Source organism: Erythrolamprus reginae, chromosome 8, assembly GCF_031021105.1.
Source record: "Erythrolamprus reginae isolate rEryReg1 chromosome 8, rEryReg1.hap1, whole genome shotgun sequence".
Classification (NCBI taxonomy): domain Eukaryota; kingdom Metazoa; phylum Chordata; class Lepidosauria; order Squamata; family Dipsadidae; genus Erythrolamprus; species Erythrolamprus reginae.
This window is the reverse complement of record NC_091957.1, coordinates 22,814,535-22,829,193: the sequence shown is the minus strand read 5'-3', so window position 1 is coordinate 22,829,193 and position 14,659 is coordinate 22,814,535. Positions and strand designations below refer to the sequence as shown.

The 14,659-nt window shown below is 42.7% G+C and overlaps 1 protein-coding gene across 1 annotated transcript in view; it reads left to right on the top strand.

The window, feature by feature from the left end:
* Positions 1–1,850: 1,850 nt before the first annotated feature.
* Positions 1,851–14,659, top strand: part of LOC139170761 (solute carrier family 2, facilitated glucose transporter member 5-like) — a 28,610-nt gene continuing 15,801 nt past the window's right edge. The window contains exons 1-6 of the mRNA XM_070758267.1: positions 1,851–1,904; positions 3,098–3,196; positions 4,365–4,522; positions 7,894–8,018; positions 9,153–9,305; positions 9,399–9,524. Coding sequence (XP_070614368.1) covers positions 1,851–1,904; positions 3,098–3,196; positions 4,365–4,522; positions 7,894–8,018; positions 9,153–9,305; positions 9,399–9,524 — 715 coding nt within the window. The remainder of the gene's footprint in view (positions 1,905–3,097; positions 3,197–4,364; positions 4,523–7,893; positions 8,019–9,152; positions 9,306–9,398; positions 9,525–14,659) is intronic.

Genomic DNA, 14,659 nt, shown 5'->3' with positions numbered 1-14,659 from the left:
TCTAATCGCTTCAAGCCTGGTGGTATAAATGAGTTTTAAGATTCTTACAGAAGGCAAGGAGGGTGGAGGCGGTGCGAATCTCAGGGGGAGCTGATTCCAGAGGGCCGGGACCCCCACAGAGAAGGCTCTTCCCCTAGGCCCTGCCAAGTGACATTGTCTAGTTGACGGGACCTGGAGAAGGCTGACTCTGTGGGACCGGACCGGTCGCTGGGACTCATGCGGCAGGAGGCGGTCCCGCAAGTAATCTGGCCCGATGCCATGTAGGGCTTTATAGGTCATTACCAACACTGAATTGTGTCCAGAAACCAATCGGCAACTAATGCAGACCATGGAATGTTGGAGAGAGGAGCCCCTATTAGATGCCTCGTGTCATAAGGTCAAGAAGCAGACAGGAAAGTGAGTCTACAAAAGAAAGTCTAGTCCGTTATAGCTCTAGGAAACAGTTGACCACACCCAGTCTGTATATAAGGGAGGGTTTTTGGGTAAAGGGGCGTGGAGTTTCAATGTTCGTCACGGTGGAGGATTCAGATCCGGAGTTCCAGAACTGCCTTGCTGAGAAACTGTTGTAGCTCCTTTAAGAGTCATGCAGAGATGCTGATGAATGAGAAAGAAACCTGGAAAGGTAGGTGTATGTGATTTACAAACCTTATCTCAAGGAAGAATGTGCAAATTAGCTCTGCCTCTCGGCTGCCGGGCCGTTTGTTATCTCTTGGCCAAGTTGAGTGGGACCTCTGCCAACATGAACGGAAAAGTCTCCTCCTGTTTGTAGAAAGCATCTTTAACTACCATATTTTTCATATTATAAGATGCACCTTTATCCTCCCTAAAAGAGGCTGATAATTTGGGTGTGTCTTATACTCTGAATGTATCTTTCCCCCCCCCCCCCAGCGCTGTCTAGCTGCTAATGATCTCACCAGCTCTTACCAGCTTGCAAGCTCTTTCTTTGTTGCTCTCTGCAAAGAATGTTTTCCAAACCCTGTCTTTGTAGTTTTAAATAAATTGGTCTAACTTTATCCAAATGTTTCTCTCTAGTCCTAACTAGGTGCTAACGATGTTCCCAGATTTTACCGGCTTGCAAACTCTTTCACTATTACTCTCTGCAAAGAATGTTCTCCAAACCCTGTCTTTGTAGATTTGTTTTTCATTGCTTTACTTGCTCTGCATAAGTTTCTTTCCAGCCCTAACCAGGTACTAACAATGTTCCCACCTCTTACCGGCTTGCAAGCTCTTTCATTGTTACTCCCTACAAAGAATGTTTTCCAAGCCCAAAGTCTTTGCAGGGTTTTTTTTCCATTGCTCTACTTGCTCCAAATGTTTCTTTCCAGGTGCTAATGATTTTCCCAGCTCTTACTGGCTTGCAAGCTCTTTCACTGTTATTCTCTCTGAATAAAGTTTTTTTAAAGCCCTTATATATATGAGAGAATCTGAATGCCGGCGTGCCTTCTTACAGCCAACTGTTTTGCTTCTAGAATCTTTTCAGTTTGGCTGCCTGATTGGCTTGGAATCCAACCACTTTCCAACAATCCACAGCCTAAGGGCCGGTTGGTAGGCTGTGTTTCTTCCACCCGACTGGCAAGGGGAGATGGAGCTTCCCCGTTCAGAGGCAGTCTATCTGCAAAAAACGGGGGAAGGGGTCCAAAGGGATATCGGAGAAAAGCAAAAGGAACGGGGGCCTGGCCTGGCTTCTGAGCTGCCCCAAACTCTGAGCAGGGATGCTGGGTTGATAATCCAGTTCAAAAATTCTGTTTTTAATTTTTAATTTTTTTAAAAAAAAATTAAATTTCCTTAAGTAGAGGGAACTGTACAGTCAGGAATCTTGAGTTCGGATACTGCTCCCTCTCCCCAAAGCTATGGCGCTAGATCCCGAAAAGGCCAAAGCGATTACTCCGAGGTTCCTCAATCCGGTGAGCTGGGTTTGGGCCCGTCGCGTTGGTGAGTCATTCAGGGGGCGGGGGGACCACGATCCATGTGTTTTATCCCGAGACCCTGGTTTCCAAGGCATGTAGTCCTCGACTTAATGGCCACAGTTGAGCCCAACACTTCCGATGCGAAAGGAGACAAATTTGGTCCCGTTTTGTTGAAACTTATCTCGCCGTAGTTGTTAAGTGAATCCCTGTACTAGGGTAAGTCAGTCACACAGTTGGTAAGTGAATTTGGCTTTCCCCCATGGAGGCTCTCTTCCATCCCTTCCTTCCTTTCTGCATTTCATCCTTCCCTTCCCTCTCTACTTGTCTCCATTTATTCCTTCCGTTCTTCCATCATCCCTCCCTCCATTTTATTCTTCCCTCCTCTCTACTCCATATATCCCTCCCTCCCTCTCTCCCTCCCTCCCTCTCTTCCTTCCTGCCTCCCTTTTATCCTTTTGTCCCTCTCTACTTCTCTCCATTTATCTCTCCAGCCCTCCATTTCATCCTTCCCTCCCTCTCTACTTGTCTCCATTTATTCCTTCCGTTCTTCCATCATCCCTCCCTCCATTTTATTCTTCCCTCCTCTCTACTTCATATATCCCTCCCTCCCTCTCTCCCTCCCTCTCTTCCTTCCTGCCTCCCTTTTATCCTTTTGTCCCTCTCTACTTGTCTCCATTCCTTCCTCCCTTCCTCCCTCCATTTTATCCTTCCCTCCCTCTCTACTTATCTCCCTCCCTCCCTTCCTTCCATTCCTTCTATGTACCCACCCTCCTTCTATTTTATCTTTCCTTTCCGTTCTCCATCCCTCCTTTCAGGAAGAGACTGAAACAGCCCCCTAGTCAGAAATGGTATATAGGGTTTCCTGCTTGAGCAGGGGGTTGGACTAGATGACCTGCAAGGTCCCTTCCAGCTCCACCTAGTCTGTATTCTATTCCGTATTCCCTCCTTGATAAAAAATATCAAACTAAATCCAAGAACGAAAGGTGTGTGTGGGAGGGGGGAGAAAACCTAAAGGCTCAACTCCCATCGCTTTCTGTTGCTGTCTCCGCTAAAGCCTCCCCAAACCTCCCTCCCTTCAAAGCCCTGACCCACAAAGACTCCCACCCCCCACCAATTCCCCCCCTGGCCTTGGCCACTGAGCTTCTGAAACCCCCCCCCTCCTTCTCTCTCTCTCTTCCTCCCTCTTGCAGGAACTCACTAGGCCACTGCTGATGGTGACCATAGTCTTAACCTTCGGGTCCTCTCTGCAATATGGTTACAACTTCTGGGTGGTGAACCATCCCGCATCGGTAAGTGGTGCCCTGTGGGGTTCAGGTATGACCTCCAAGTCCCCACCCCACTTCCCTTTTTGGTAAAGGTCCCCAGAAGTCCGCAGGTTTGACACTTGTCTGCTGGAAGCGCAGCGACCCCTGGATGCGTTGACCCAAAGAGAATTTATTTTTCTGGAGAAATAATAATAACAATGATGATAATGATAACAATAATAACAACAACACAACAACAACAAACAAACAACAACAAGAAGAATGCACTCACTCAAAGCAAAAAATATGAAATAGTTTTGGTATTTTATTTATTTATTTATTTATTTGTCTGTCTGTCGGTCCGCCGGTCCGTCCATCCATCCATCCATCCATCCATCCATCCATCCATCCATCCATCCATCCATCCATCCATCCATCCATCTATCTATCTATCTATCTATCTATCTATCTATCTATCTATCTATCTATCTAATACGTTTTTTATGCCGCCCTTCTCCTTAGACTCAGGGTGGCTTACAACCTGTTAGCAATAGCCCTTTTTAAAACAGAGCCAGCCTATTGCCCCCACAATCCGGGTCCTCATTTTACTCACCTCAGAAGGATGGAAGGCTGAGTCAACCTGGAGCCGGTGATGAGATTTGAACCGCTGATCTACAGATCTACAGTCAGCTTCAGTGGCCTGCAGTACAGCACTCTACCTGCTGCACCACCCTGGCTATTGTTGTACTTACGACTGTTGATAGACGCTCTGAGTCTGTTATGGAATGAGCGGCTCAATGAATCAATGAATCAGTCAGTCAGTCAATCAATCAATCAATCAATCAAAAATAAAAAAATTAAAAAAATTAAAAAAATTTAAAAAATCAATAAAAAGATGGCCACTGAAGTTGTCGTGCACAAATTGCGTGATCTAGTGCAGTGTTTCCCAACCTTGGCAACTTGAAGGTATCTGGACTTCAACTCACAGAATTCCCCAGCCAGCTGGCTGGGGAATTCTGGGAGTTGAAGTCCAGATACCTTCAAGTTGTCAAGGTTGGGAAACACTGCGCTAGCGGTAGCACCAGTAGCAACCCACTACTGCCCCTGCCCAAACAGAACGTCATCTTCTGCATTTATATACATTTCTATATACTGTTTCGTCTTTTGAATGTTGTTCTACCTTCCGCCGCTGTGCGCGCTGTTTTCTATCCAGCTGATCGAAGACTACTACAACCTCACTCTGAGGATGAAGAAGGGCGATCAAGCGGCCATCGATCAGAATTTCCTGTTTACTTTGACAAATGTGATGTACTCCCTGGGAGCCGGCACTGGAGCTCTCATGGTTTGCCCCATGGCTGATACCTGCGGCAGGTAATACGAGACCCCAGGTGAAATAAACCTGGCCCTCTTCTGTTGCCCCCCCGCCCCCGGCTGTAAATCCATCGCCATTGGTCCAAACTTTTTAAAATTTTTTTTACGGATTAAACCTTGCGTTGTAAGCAGGGGTGGGCTATGAGCCGGAATGCTAAATTGTGCTTGCCACCATGTCTCATAGGTTTTAAGTGCAGTTTTGCTGCTGCCCCTGTGGTGCACCTGCGTTTCGGCATGCGCGAAAGCAAAAATACATTGAAATGAAACACGGGCGCACCTGCGGCTCCGGGTGCAATTTTGCTACCTCCATAGGTGCGGCAGCAAAATCGCGCTGGCCTCGTAAGTTTACTTACAAGCCACCGTGGCGAGCGCAATTTAGTGTTCCGGCTTATAGCCCACCGCTGATTCTAAGGTTCCACTCAGTGAAGTTCGCCATTTACCTTTTCCTACCGGTACCGGGATCCGGAGGCTGGTGAGGATACTCGGGCTCCTGCGTGAGATTTTGCTTTTGTGCATGTTCCCGAAGTGAAATCTTGCGCAAAGGTGAGATCTCGGCAATTTACGTCTTTTTTTTGCTTCTGCTTTTGGTGGGTTCTGGAGGCCGGTGGGGCGTCCCCCCCAATCAGGGCCGCCATCAGGAATTTTGGGGCCCCATACAGCCTAAGTGTCTGCCCCCCCGCCACTTTAAAACTACTGCCCCCCAAATCCCGTGCCATGCCCACCATGGCCACACACCCTGGGCAAGCCCTCTCCTGGCCCTCTGAGGTCAAACACAGCTCTGATGTGGCCCACAATGAAATTGAGTTTGACACCCCTGGCCTAGAGGCTAAGTCCTATGAACAAGGGCTAAGAGAATGAGTATGTTTAGTTCAACAAATAGAAAACTGAGGGGGAATATAATAGTAGTTTCCCAACCCTTAAAGGGCTGCCACAGAGCAGATGGCATCTATTTATTCTCCATGCCACCTGAAGGTAGTAAAAGAAGCAATGGGCAGAACCTCACCAAGAAGAAATGCAATCTGGAAATAAGGAAAAACTTGGGACTGGGCGGCAAATAAATAAATGAATGAATGAATGAATGAATAAACAAACAAACAAACTAACTAACTAACTAACTAACTAACTAACTAACTAACTAACTAACCAACCCCTTCTTTTTTATTAAAAGAAATTAATAATTAAAAAAACCCAAAATCCATTACTATTAAAACTAAAACAACCAGCAAAACTATTAATAAAAACAGGTGAGGGCTGGGGGGTTTTTCTGTTATTATTTAAGAGATTTTACCATATGCTTTAAATCAAGAGTCACTTCTCTATCTGCTTCTCTCTCTTTCCTGTCATTCTCTGCCTCAATCATTTTCTCATTTCTCTTTTTTTCCTCCCCTTTTTTCTTTCATTTCTCTCTCTCTCTTCCTTCCACTCTTCTCTCTCTCTCTCTCTTTCTTCCTCTCTCTCACTCTCTCACTCTCTCCCTTCCTCTCTCATCTCTCTCTCTCTCTTTCTTCCTCTATCTTGCTTTCTTCCTCTCTCTCACTCTCTTCCTTCCTCTCTCATCTCTTTCTTTCTTTCTTTCTTTCTTTCTCTCTCTCTCTTTCTCTATCTTGCTTTCTTCCTCTCTCTCACTCTCTTCCTTCCTCTCTCATCTCTTTCTTTCTTTCTTTCTTTCTCTCTCTCTCTTTCTCTATCTTGCTTTCTTCCTCTCTCTCACTCTCTCGGCGAAGGTTTTTCTTACTTTGAATGTTCCAGGTGGGCTGGCAGGGGGATGGGGAGAGCGCGCGCCGGCCCGCGCGCCTGACATTGAAAATCACTTTCGCTGGCCCCCGCTGTGATAATGCCTGCCCTGCCTCTCCTGCAGCCCCCTCGCTGAGTGCCTGGGACAAAAGCGCTCTTGGCGAAGGGACTGCGAGAGCGGCAAGGCGGGCGTTCCCGCTGCAGGAGGAGCCGCGCTCCAAGGCGGGAAGCGGAGGAGAAAGAGAGGTGGATCGGGCGGGTGGGGGGCAGCGGTGAGTAGCCAGGGGCGCAAGGGGGCTAGAGGCGCGGGGGGGCGGGGGGGGCCATGGCTTCATGCACGCCCTTGGAGAAGGGTGCACAGGGGGCGTTTTGGGGTGCGCTGGCGCAGGCGTGCACAGCCTACAGGGAACGGTGCTGGGCACAATGACTGCTGCGGGCGCCAGGGGGCCGGCATATGGTGGCGTGCCAAAACTGCCCCCCCATTTTTCAATTTGGCCGGGCCCCTGACGCCAGTAGCAGTAATACTGGCCTATCGGCGGTCCTGCCCCCAATAGATGTATGTGCAACCCCGCACAAGATTTCGCTTCTACACATACGCCCGAAATGAAACCCTGCACGAAGATGTTTGCATAGGAAGGATTTTGGCAATTTTCGCCTTTTTTTTGCTTCTGCTTCTGGTGGGTTCCAGAGCCTGTTGGGGCGTGTGAGACAAGTGTGCACGAACCCGCATGAGATTTTGCTTCTGCGCATGCGCCCAAAGTGAAACCTTGTGGGAGGACTTGTGCAGAAGCAAAAAAAGAGGCAAAAATTGCCGAAATCTCATCCGTACAATCATCCTCATGCGAGATTTCACTTCAGGCGTATGTGCAAAAGCGAAATCTTGTGCAGGGGTGCACAGGCCCCACCGGCCTTCAGATCCCACCCAAAATTCCTACCGGATCCTATTTGTACTGGTTCCGCTTCTCCCTGGGATTTTTTTTAAAAGTGGAGGGGGACCCGTTACTTCACAGCGAAATCCTTTCAATTTCTCTAACGTGACTTGATTGTCCTTGGAACAAACTTCCAGCAGACGTAGTTGGGAAATCCACAGGAACTGAATGTAAACATGCCTGCGATAAACATAGATCCATCCTAAGATAAAATACACAAAATAGTATAAGGGCAGATTAGATGGACCAGGAGGTCTTTTTCTGCTGTCAATCTTCTATGTTTCTATCAGATTGCTACCAGAAGAGTGGGAGGGATGGCGTTCCGGTAGCAAAAATGGAGCCAGGTGACTGGCTGACGAGCGCACACGTCGGAGCAAGCTTTGGCTTCTGTGCATGTTCAGGAAAAAGAATTTCATGAGAGGACACGCGGGCGCATGATATTTTGGCGATTTTCAGCTATTTTTTGCTTCCGTCTGGGGAAAAAATGGTCAAAATCTCACGTACCCAAGCACCCTCTAGTGAGATTTGCTTCCTGCGCATGCACAGAAGGCCAATCTTGGTCCAACGCATGCATGCACATCAGCACCAGTAGCGGAGGTAATTGGCAACCTCCGCTTGCATCATAAGTGCAAGAAACGGTCGTTATTGTTGTCAGTTTGAACCGTTGTAAACCAAGGAATTCCTGTATGTCTATTTTTTTTCGTTCAGGAAAGGGACCCTAGTCATAGCGAACCTCTTAGCTTTCGTGTCCGCCATGTTTATGGGTTTTTCAACCATCGTCTACACTTCCGAATATGCCATATTTTCACGCCTGCTGAGTGGGGTCTGTTCAGGTGAGAAAGACCAAATTGTTTTGGGGTTCGGGGGACAAACCAAACCATGGTTAGGTGGGGACTAGAAGCCGCACCGGCACGAATGTTGGCTAAAAAACATTGCACGTTTCTTCTTTCTGCCTGTAGTTGCTTGCTAGGGAAAAACACTCTTTACATGCTCAGAGTCACCTTGACTTTGCTGATTAACGCCTGAATTGGCAGTCGGCCCAAATGCCAATGATCTCATCGCTGTTTCTAGCACATTTCTTTGTAAACAGACAAATGTATATGTTCTGCCTGGCCTCAAGCCACCCAAGAGCAAAGTAATGAATCAAACACACACACTCAGATTTGTAAAAATCAAACAAGGATTGTTCTTTATGTTCAGAAAACTGCAAACCACAAAGTTTAGGAGCAATGTGAGTTTAAGTAGGCAATAGGTCAGAGTTAATTACTGCAGTCTGTGCAGGAGCCTTTCAGGCTTACAGCAACCAGGAATAACTCACAATTGGAATGTCAGAATGTCACAGAGATCCAAAGGCCACAACAAAACCATGATGCATCAATATCTCTCTCCAAAGCTGAACGATAATCTCCCACACAAATCACTCCAACCTTCCCCTTTTTCAAGGTTCCAGAAGCATCATTAAATCTTATCACCTGTGCCCTATAATTTGTTTCTGCGTTTGAGCTGCTGTTCTTGTCTTCCCAGCATTTTCCGCACCCAAGCATTCAGAATAGGGTTATTCATTAACTCTTCCCCTTCTGATTCAGATGAAACTCTGGCTGGAGAAGTCATTGAATCCATTCCCCTCTCTGTCACTGCTGTCCCTTCCTGTTCCCTGTCTCTCCCTGTCTCTGCTTCTGGTTCACTGTCTGAATTGTCCTGCAGCCAGACTGGTCTTCTGTGAACAGACATCCCCCACTCCTCTGTGTGAAAATCAGCTGGCCTGAAGCCACCCACAACAGTATAAAGTGTTTTTGCTTCTTAATTGGGGATTAATTACTGAGAAATAACCAGGCCGGACAGAACAACACCCACCCAGCTACTGGGCAGAGAAAACCCTTGCTAAAATTTTTGAAGCCCACTCCCTGACTGATTTTTACATCACCCGGAGTTCATTGGTCTCCTCTCTGTCTCCCGCTTTAAACCAGGCATCTTCTCCTGCGCTGTACCATTGTACCTTGCTGAAATCGCTCCCCGAAATTTGAGAGGGGGCATCATGACCATGGCGATGGTCGCCTTGACTGGCGGGGTGCTGTTCTCGCAGATCCTCGGCCTTCAACAATTCCTAGGTTCCAAGCGAAGTAAGTTGGAAGGGCAGGATTGGGATTTCTTAGCGGGGGGCTTTGAGGAATGGGCCAACGTCGATGACTGGGTTTCATCTCCATTTGCCGCAGAATGGTCCATCTTGCTGAGTGTAACCGGGATTCTGGCGACATTCCAGCTCTTTATCTTGCCCAAGTTCCCCGAAAGTCCACGTTTTCTGTTGATACAGAGGAAGAACGAGGAGAAAGCAAGAAAAGGTACAGTGGTACCTCTACTTTAAAAAGCCTCTACTTAAGAACTTTTCTAGATAAGAACTGGGTGTTCAAGATTTTTTTGCCTCTTCTCAAAAACCATTTTCTACTTAAGAATCCGAGCCCAGAAGGTTTTCCTTCTATCATGTGGCGTGTGTCTTTTTGGACTAATTACCCTATAATTATGGGTGTTTGCGACACGCCGGCAGAACATCTATTTATCTGGAGGTATTCAAACATCTAGAGGTGTTTTGTAACATGGTCTCAGAAAGAATTTGGATTGTTGTGAAGTAAGTTTCCAAAAAGTTACAGGTAAGATCGTTTTCTTTTTTTTATTTTTCTTATTACCTGAATAATCCATCTTACTATCGGCTTTTGCATTAAAGTCTCCGATTATGATCATATTATCAATAGATAATTCTGTTATTTTCTCATGTAGTTCTTTATAAAATAATTTTTGATTTTCATTTGGAGCATAAATCGATATAATGACGAGAGGTCCTGTTTCTAGATTTATTTGTAAAATTAAAATTCTACCATCATCATCACTGTAGAGTTGTTTGACCTCAATCATTTCATCAATATATACCGCTATACCTCTCCTTTTTTTCGCAGCTAGACTGGTAAACAAGTTACCTAATTTGGAATTGCATAGTAAATCTCTATTCGTATTTTTAATATGAACTTCTTGTAAAATCATAATTTGAGCTCTTAGTTTTTTAAGTTTTGAAAATATTTGTTTTCTTTTTCTTGGGTGATTCAATCCATTTACATTTACAGAGAAAATTTTTAAGTCTGAGTACATTTCTGTTAATAGTACTTTTTAGCTTCTCTAGGTTCTCGAAGTCTAGTACTTAGTACCAATTCTTCTTGTGGTTGAGATTGCTTGTTCTTAGGGTCTTGAGTTACTTCCTCCTCCCTTGCGGTCACTCCCTTCTCCTCCTGCTCCAATTTCTTTGTATAATATATCATGCCTACTCAGTCCAAATTGTTCATAAAAAAACTCTTGCTTCTTCAACTGTTTCTATTTTTATTCTGGATCTTTGCCAAAAAAAGGAAATTCCTTCTGGAATCAACCATCTGAAAATTATTTTTTCTTTAATTAGAATTCTCGTTAGGAAGTAATATTCCCTCCTGCTTTCACGAACTCTTCTTGGTACCTGTTTTAATATTATAACGTCTTTACCTCCATATTTTAAACTTTCGTCTCTTGACCAGTGCAGGATGTCATCTCTTATGGTTTTCCTAATAAATTTGATGTGTACTTCCCTTGGTAAGTTGTGTTTTCTCGCATAGCTAGTTGAAATTCGGTAAATTTCGTCAATCTCTTTGATTACATCCTGAGGGTCCATCTGTAGAATTTCACCCACTATTTCAGCCATTTTCGAGCCTAAGTTTTCATCTTTTTTTTCGTGCACATTTTGGAACCTCAGCCCGTGTGAGGCTCGTTGCAATTCAAGATTGGTGATGGCTTCATCAAATCCTCTGTTGGCCACTTGTTGTGATTCCGTCTGAGGCCCCTCAGGGAACGGCTGATCCTCTGCCGGCTTCCTGCTCAGAGGGGGAGGATGAGGAACAGGAGGTTCAGGCAGACGGGGAGGAGGAATCTCAGGCTGAGGGAGAGGGAGGACAGCCAGAGTCCCCTGAGAGGGAGCTCTCCCCAGCAAGCAGCCTGGATTCCTTAGATGAAAATGCACAAGCAATAATCGATCTCCGGCAGAGAAGAGCAACACAACGAAGGAGACAATTAGCCAGGTACTTTCAGCACTAAAGAGGCAACAGCTGGGTTTGGGTGTGGTGCTCTCTGGAAAGGCTGAAAAGACAGACCCACCCTTCCTGGCTTGTGGAGTATTATCTTTGGGAGTCCTGGGACCTGGCTGTGATCTTTGGCGTCTTGGAATTCTGGTTTGTGACTTTGAATACTGAAACCTTGGGGGGGAAAGGTGTGGGTCTTATTCTCTACAGTGGTGGGTGTGCCAGCAAGAAGTCTGCTGTATTGTCTGGCCATCAGGACTCTGCTGTGAAGTCTCATAGCCTGCCTGTTGGGAAGAACAGGTTTTTCTCTGTGTTTATTTTTCAAACTATAAAGTGCTTTTGCTTTTACCAGTGTGTCTGGCTGCTTTTTCCAGTTGGTGTTGAAGTCTGGGGGCACCCAGACAGAACAGCCACTATACTGTGATCCTCGAATTTATCCATTCTCTTTTCGGCTTTCTCTATTTTGTCGTCCACCTTCTTCTTCCATTGTTCATTTTCTTTTAAGATTTGTTGCATCGCTTCAATTTTCCCGTCCATTGCTTGAACACTTCCTTTCACATTTCCCATCTCAGACTTCAAATTGCTAATTTCTGCTTTTATACCTTCGTAGTGTTTCTGGGCCTCTTCCCGTGCATCATCTCTATTAGCTTGCATAGAAACTTGAAGCAAGGCCAGTGTATCTTGAATAGTCTGCAGAATTGGTTGTGCTGGAGTTTTTTCTTTTTCTTTCTCCTTGGCCAACATACTTGTTATTGGTCTTTGTGGGAGAGAAGATGGCGATGGAGAAGGAGAGCTTTGTGGTGTAGCAGTTGGAGTTGTAGATTGCTTCTTTGAAGTTTTTATAATGGTCGAGGTGGTGGACATCTTCAACGCTTTTCTGAGTCTTCTGAAATCTGTAAGTTTTAATCTTTTCCAAAGTGACATCAACTTAAGAGTCTTTCAATCTTTAGTATTACTATTATAAAATTAGTATTAGTATTAAAATTCAATAAACACAATAAAACAGAAAACTTTAAAAGAGAAAAAGAAAAAGGTACAAGGAAAAATATATCAACAACATAGCAATGAATCAATATATCTAGTAGTGTTCAAAAAACCTTCAATATTATATAAAATCAATTTCAGTTAGACAGAAGTAAGAAATGTATAGTTATAGTATCAAATGGTTTCAAATAGTTTCAAATAACTAACTCTCTAATAAGTACTTACTTAAAATCTATTTAAAATAAAGATAAGAAAATCTATTTAAAAAGATTGAAAGAATAGATCCCCCCCCCAAAAAAAAGAGGAGGAAAAGAAGAAAAAGAAAGGAAAAAATGTAAAATGTAAAAAATGTAAATCTACTTTAAAAAAGGAGAAAACAATTAAAAGAACAATTAATAAAACACTTACAATTCTATATATATATAGTAACAATCTAAACAATCTTAATACCTAAGAAAAAAAAGAATAAAGAAAGAAAAAAAACATGAAAGATGAAGAAACACACAGGTAATATCAAAAAATATATTAAAAGAGGTACGGGGGGGGGCAATCAAACAAGGGAGGAAGGAAGCAGGAAATTTAGCAATTCATTTATAGACTTAGAAAGACTTAGAAAGAGGGGAAAAAAGATCCAAAATGTATTTAAATTCTTTAGTTGCTCTTCTTATGATTGGAGTATATCAATTAAATCAGTGTTCAAAGTTCCAATATCATTTAATTCATTTGATATTTATAAGTCCAGATCCAAAAGTACCAAAAAACAAAAAATATCAAAAATACTAAAAAGAAAAAGGCAGACAGACTTTAGTTCCAAATGGTCCAACTAATCCAAATAGTAATTCAAAGAAGTCCAAATAATAACCCAATTGGTTCCAGTAGTCCAAGTAAATAATCCAAATGACACTTTAATTTCAGGTTAAAAAAAGAGAATATCTTCATTAGCAATGCTTCTCAGAAACCAGCCAAAAAAAAAAAGAAAAATCAGAAGTAATGCTCTACAATCCAAACAGAATATAATATAATATTCAAAAAGGAAAAAAAAAGATAATAATAATGAAGGCAAAGGGGGAAAGAGAAAAAAGAATCAATCTAACGTAACCAAAACTAGTCCATCATTCCTACTTCAAAAGACATATCATTAGGAAAGCACTTATAGATGTTTGGAATGAGGTTAAAAAAGATCACTTTTTAGTCATGCCGGAATGGATATCTCCCATTGAAGCCATAACCTTTCCAAATTTATTACAAGAGAATAAGATCTGGAGATATAAAGATTTAGTAGATAATCAGTGGAATTTGAAAACAAAGCAGGAACTGCTGGAATCAGGTCTGGCAATAGACTGGTGGCAATATACACAGATCAAGTCGAGATTTCATAAAGAAAAAACAACATATATACTTAGGAAGGATAATAATATATTAGGTAAATTACTAACCACAGATCAAAGAAAATTGATAGGGAAAACATATACATTTTTGATTAATAGTAAAAATATAGAATGGATATTAAAGGACAACATGATTAGTTGGTGTAGAAATTTAAACAGAGAGATAGATCTGAAAACCTGGGAAAAGGTCTGGACGTATAACTGGAAAATAACAAAGTCAACTGCCTATAAAGAAAACCAGATCAAGATGTTTGTTTTATAGATGGCACCTACCACCAAGTAGAATTGCAAAAATGTACCAAACTAATTCGCCTAATTGTTGGAAATGTAAAATAGAAATAGGTAGCTATTATCACTGTTGGTGGACTTGCCCAAAAGCTAAAGAGTACTGGAACATGATAGAAAAATGGCTGAAAGAAATAACTCAATTAGATATTAAGAAAGCACCAGATTTTTTTTTTACTGGGTATATCAAATTATAAATATAAAAAAGACATATATTATTTAATAGTTCATATATTAGTAGCAGCTAGGTTAGTTTTTGCACAAAAATGGAAAGATAGTGAGATTCTAAAAGAAACAGATATTTTTAAGAAGATCTTAGACTGTGCCGAATTAGATATGATGACGAGACGGTTAAATAATCAAGAAGAATCAGAATTTTATGATATCTGGCAGAAAGTATATATCTGGTGGGAAACAAGGAATAAGAGATGAGTGTGTTGCTATATTATTTGCATATTTGAATTTAGTACTAGAACTGTATAAGATGGTAATTAGTACAAATGCAAATTTCTTTCATTCTTTTTCTCTTTTTCTTTTTTCTTTCTTTTTTTTCCTCTTTGACTTTACATTAAAACTTTTTTCTTTTCATATATATCTTTATAAATTTTGATACTGATTTAGATTTATATTAAGATTGAATTTTTTTACTCTAATAACAATATGTATTTTTACTCTAATAACAATATGTATTCTACTTCGAGCGGAGCGACTGTAGCTCCATTAAGTGTT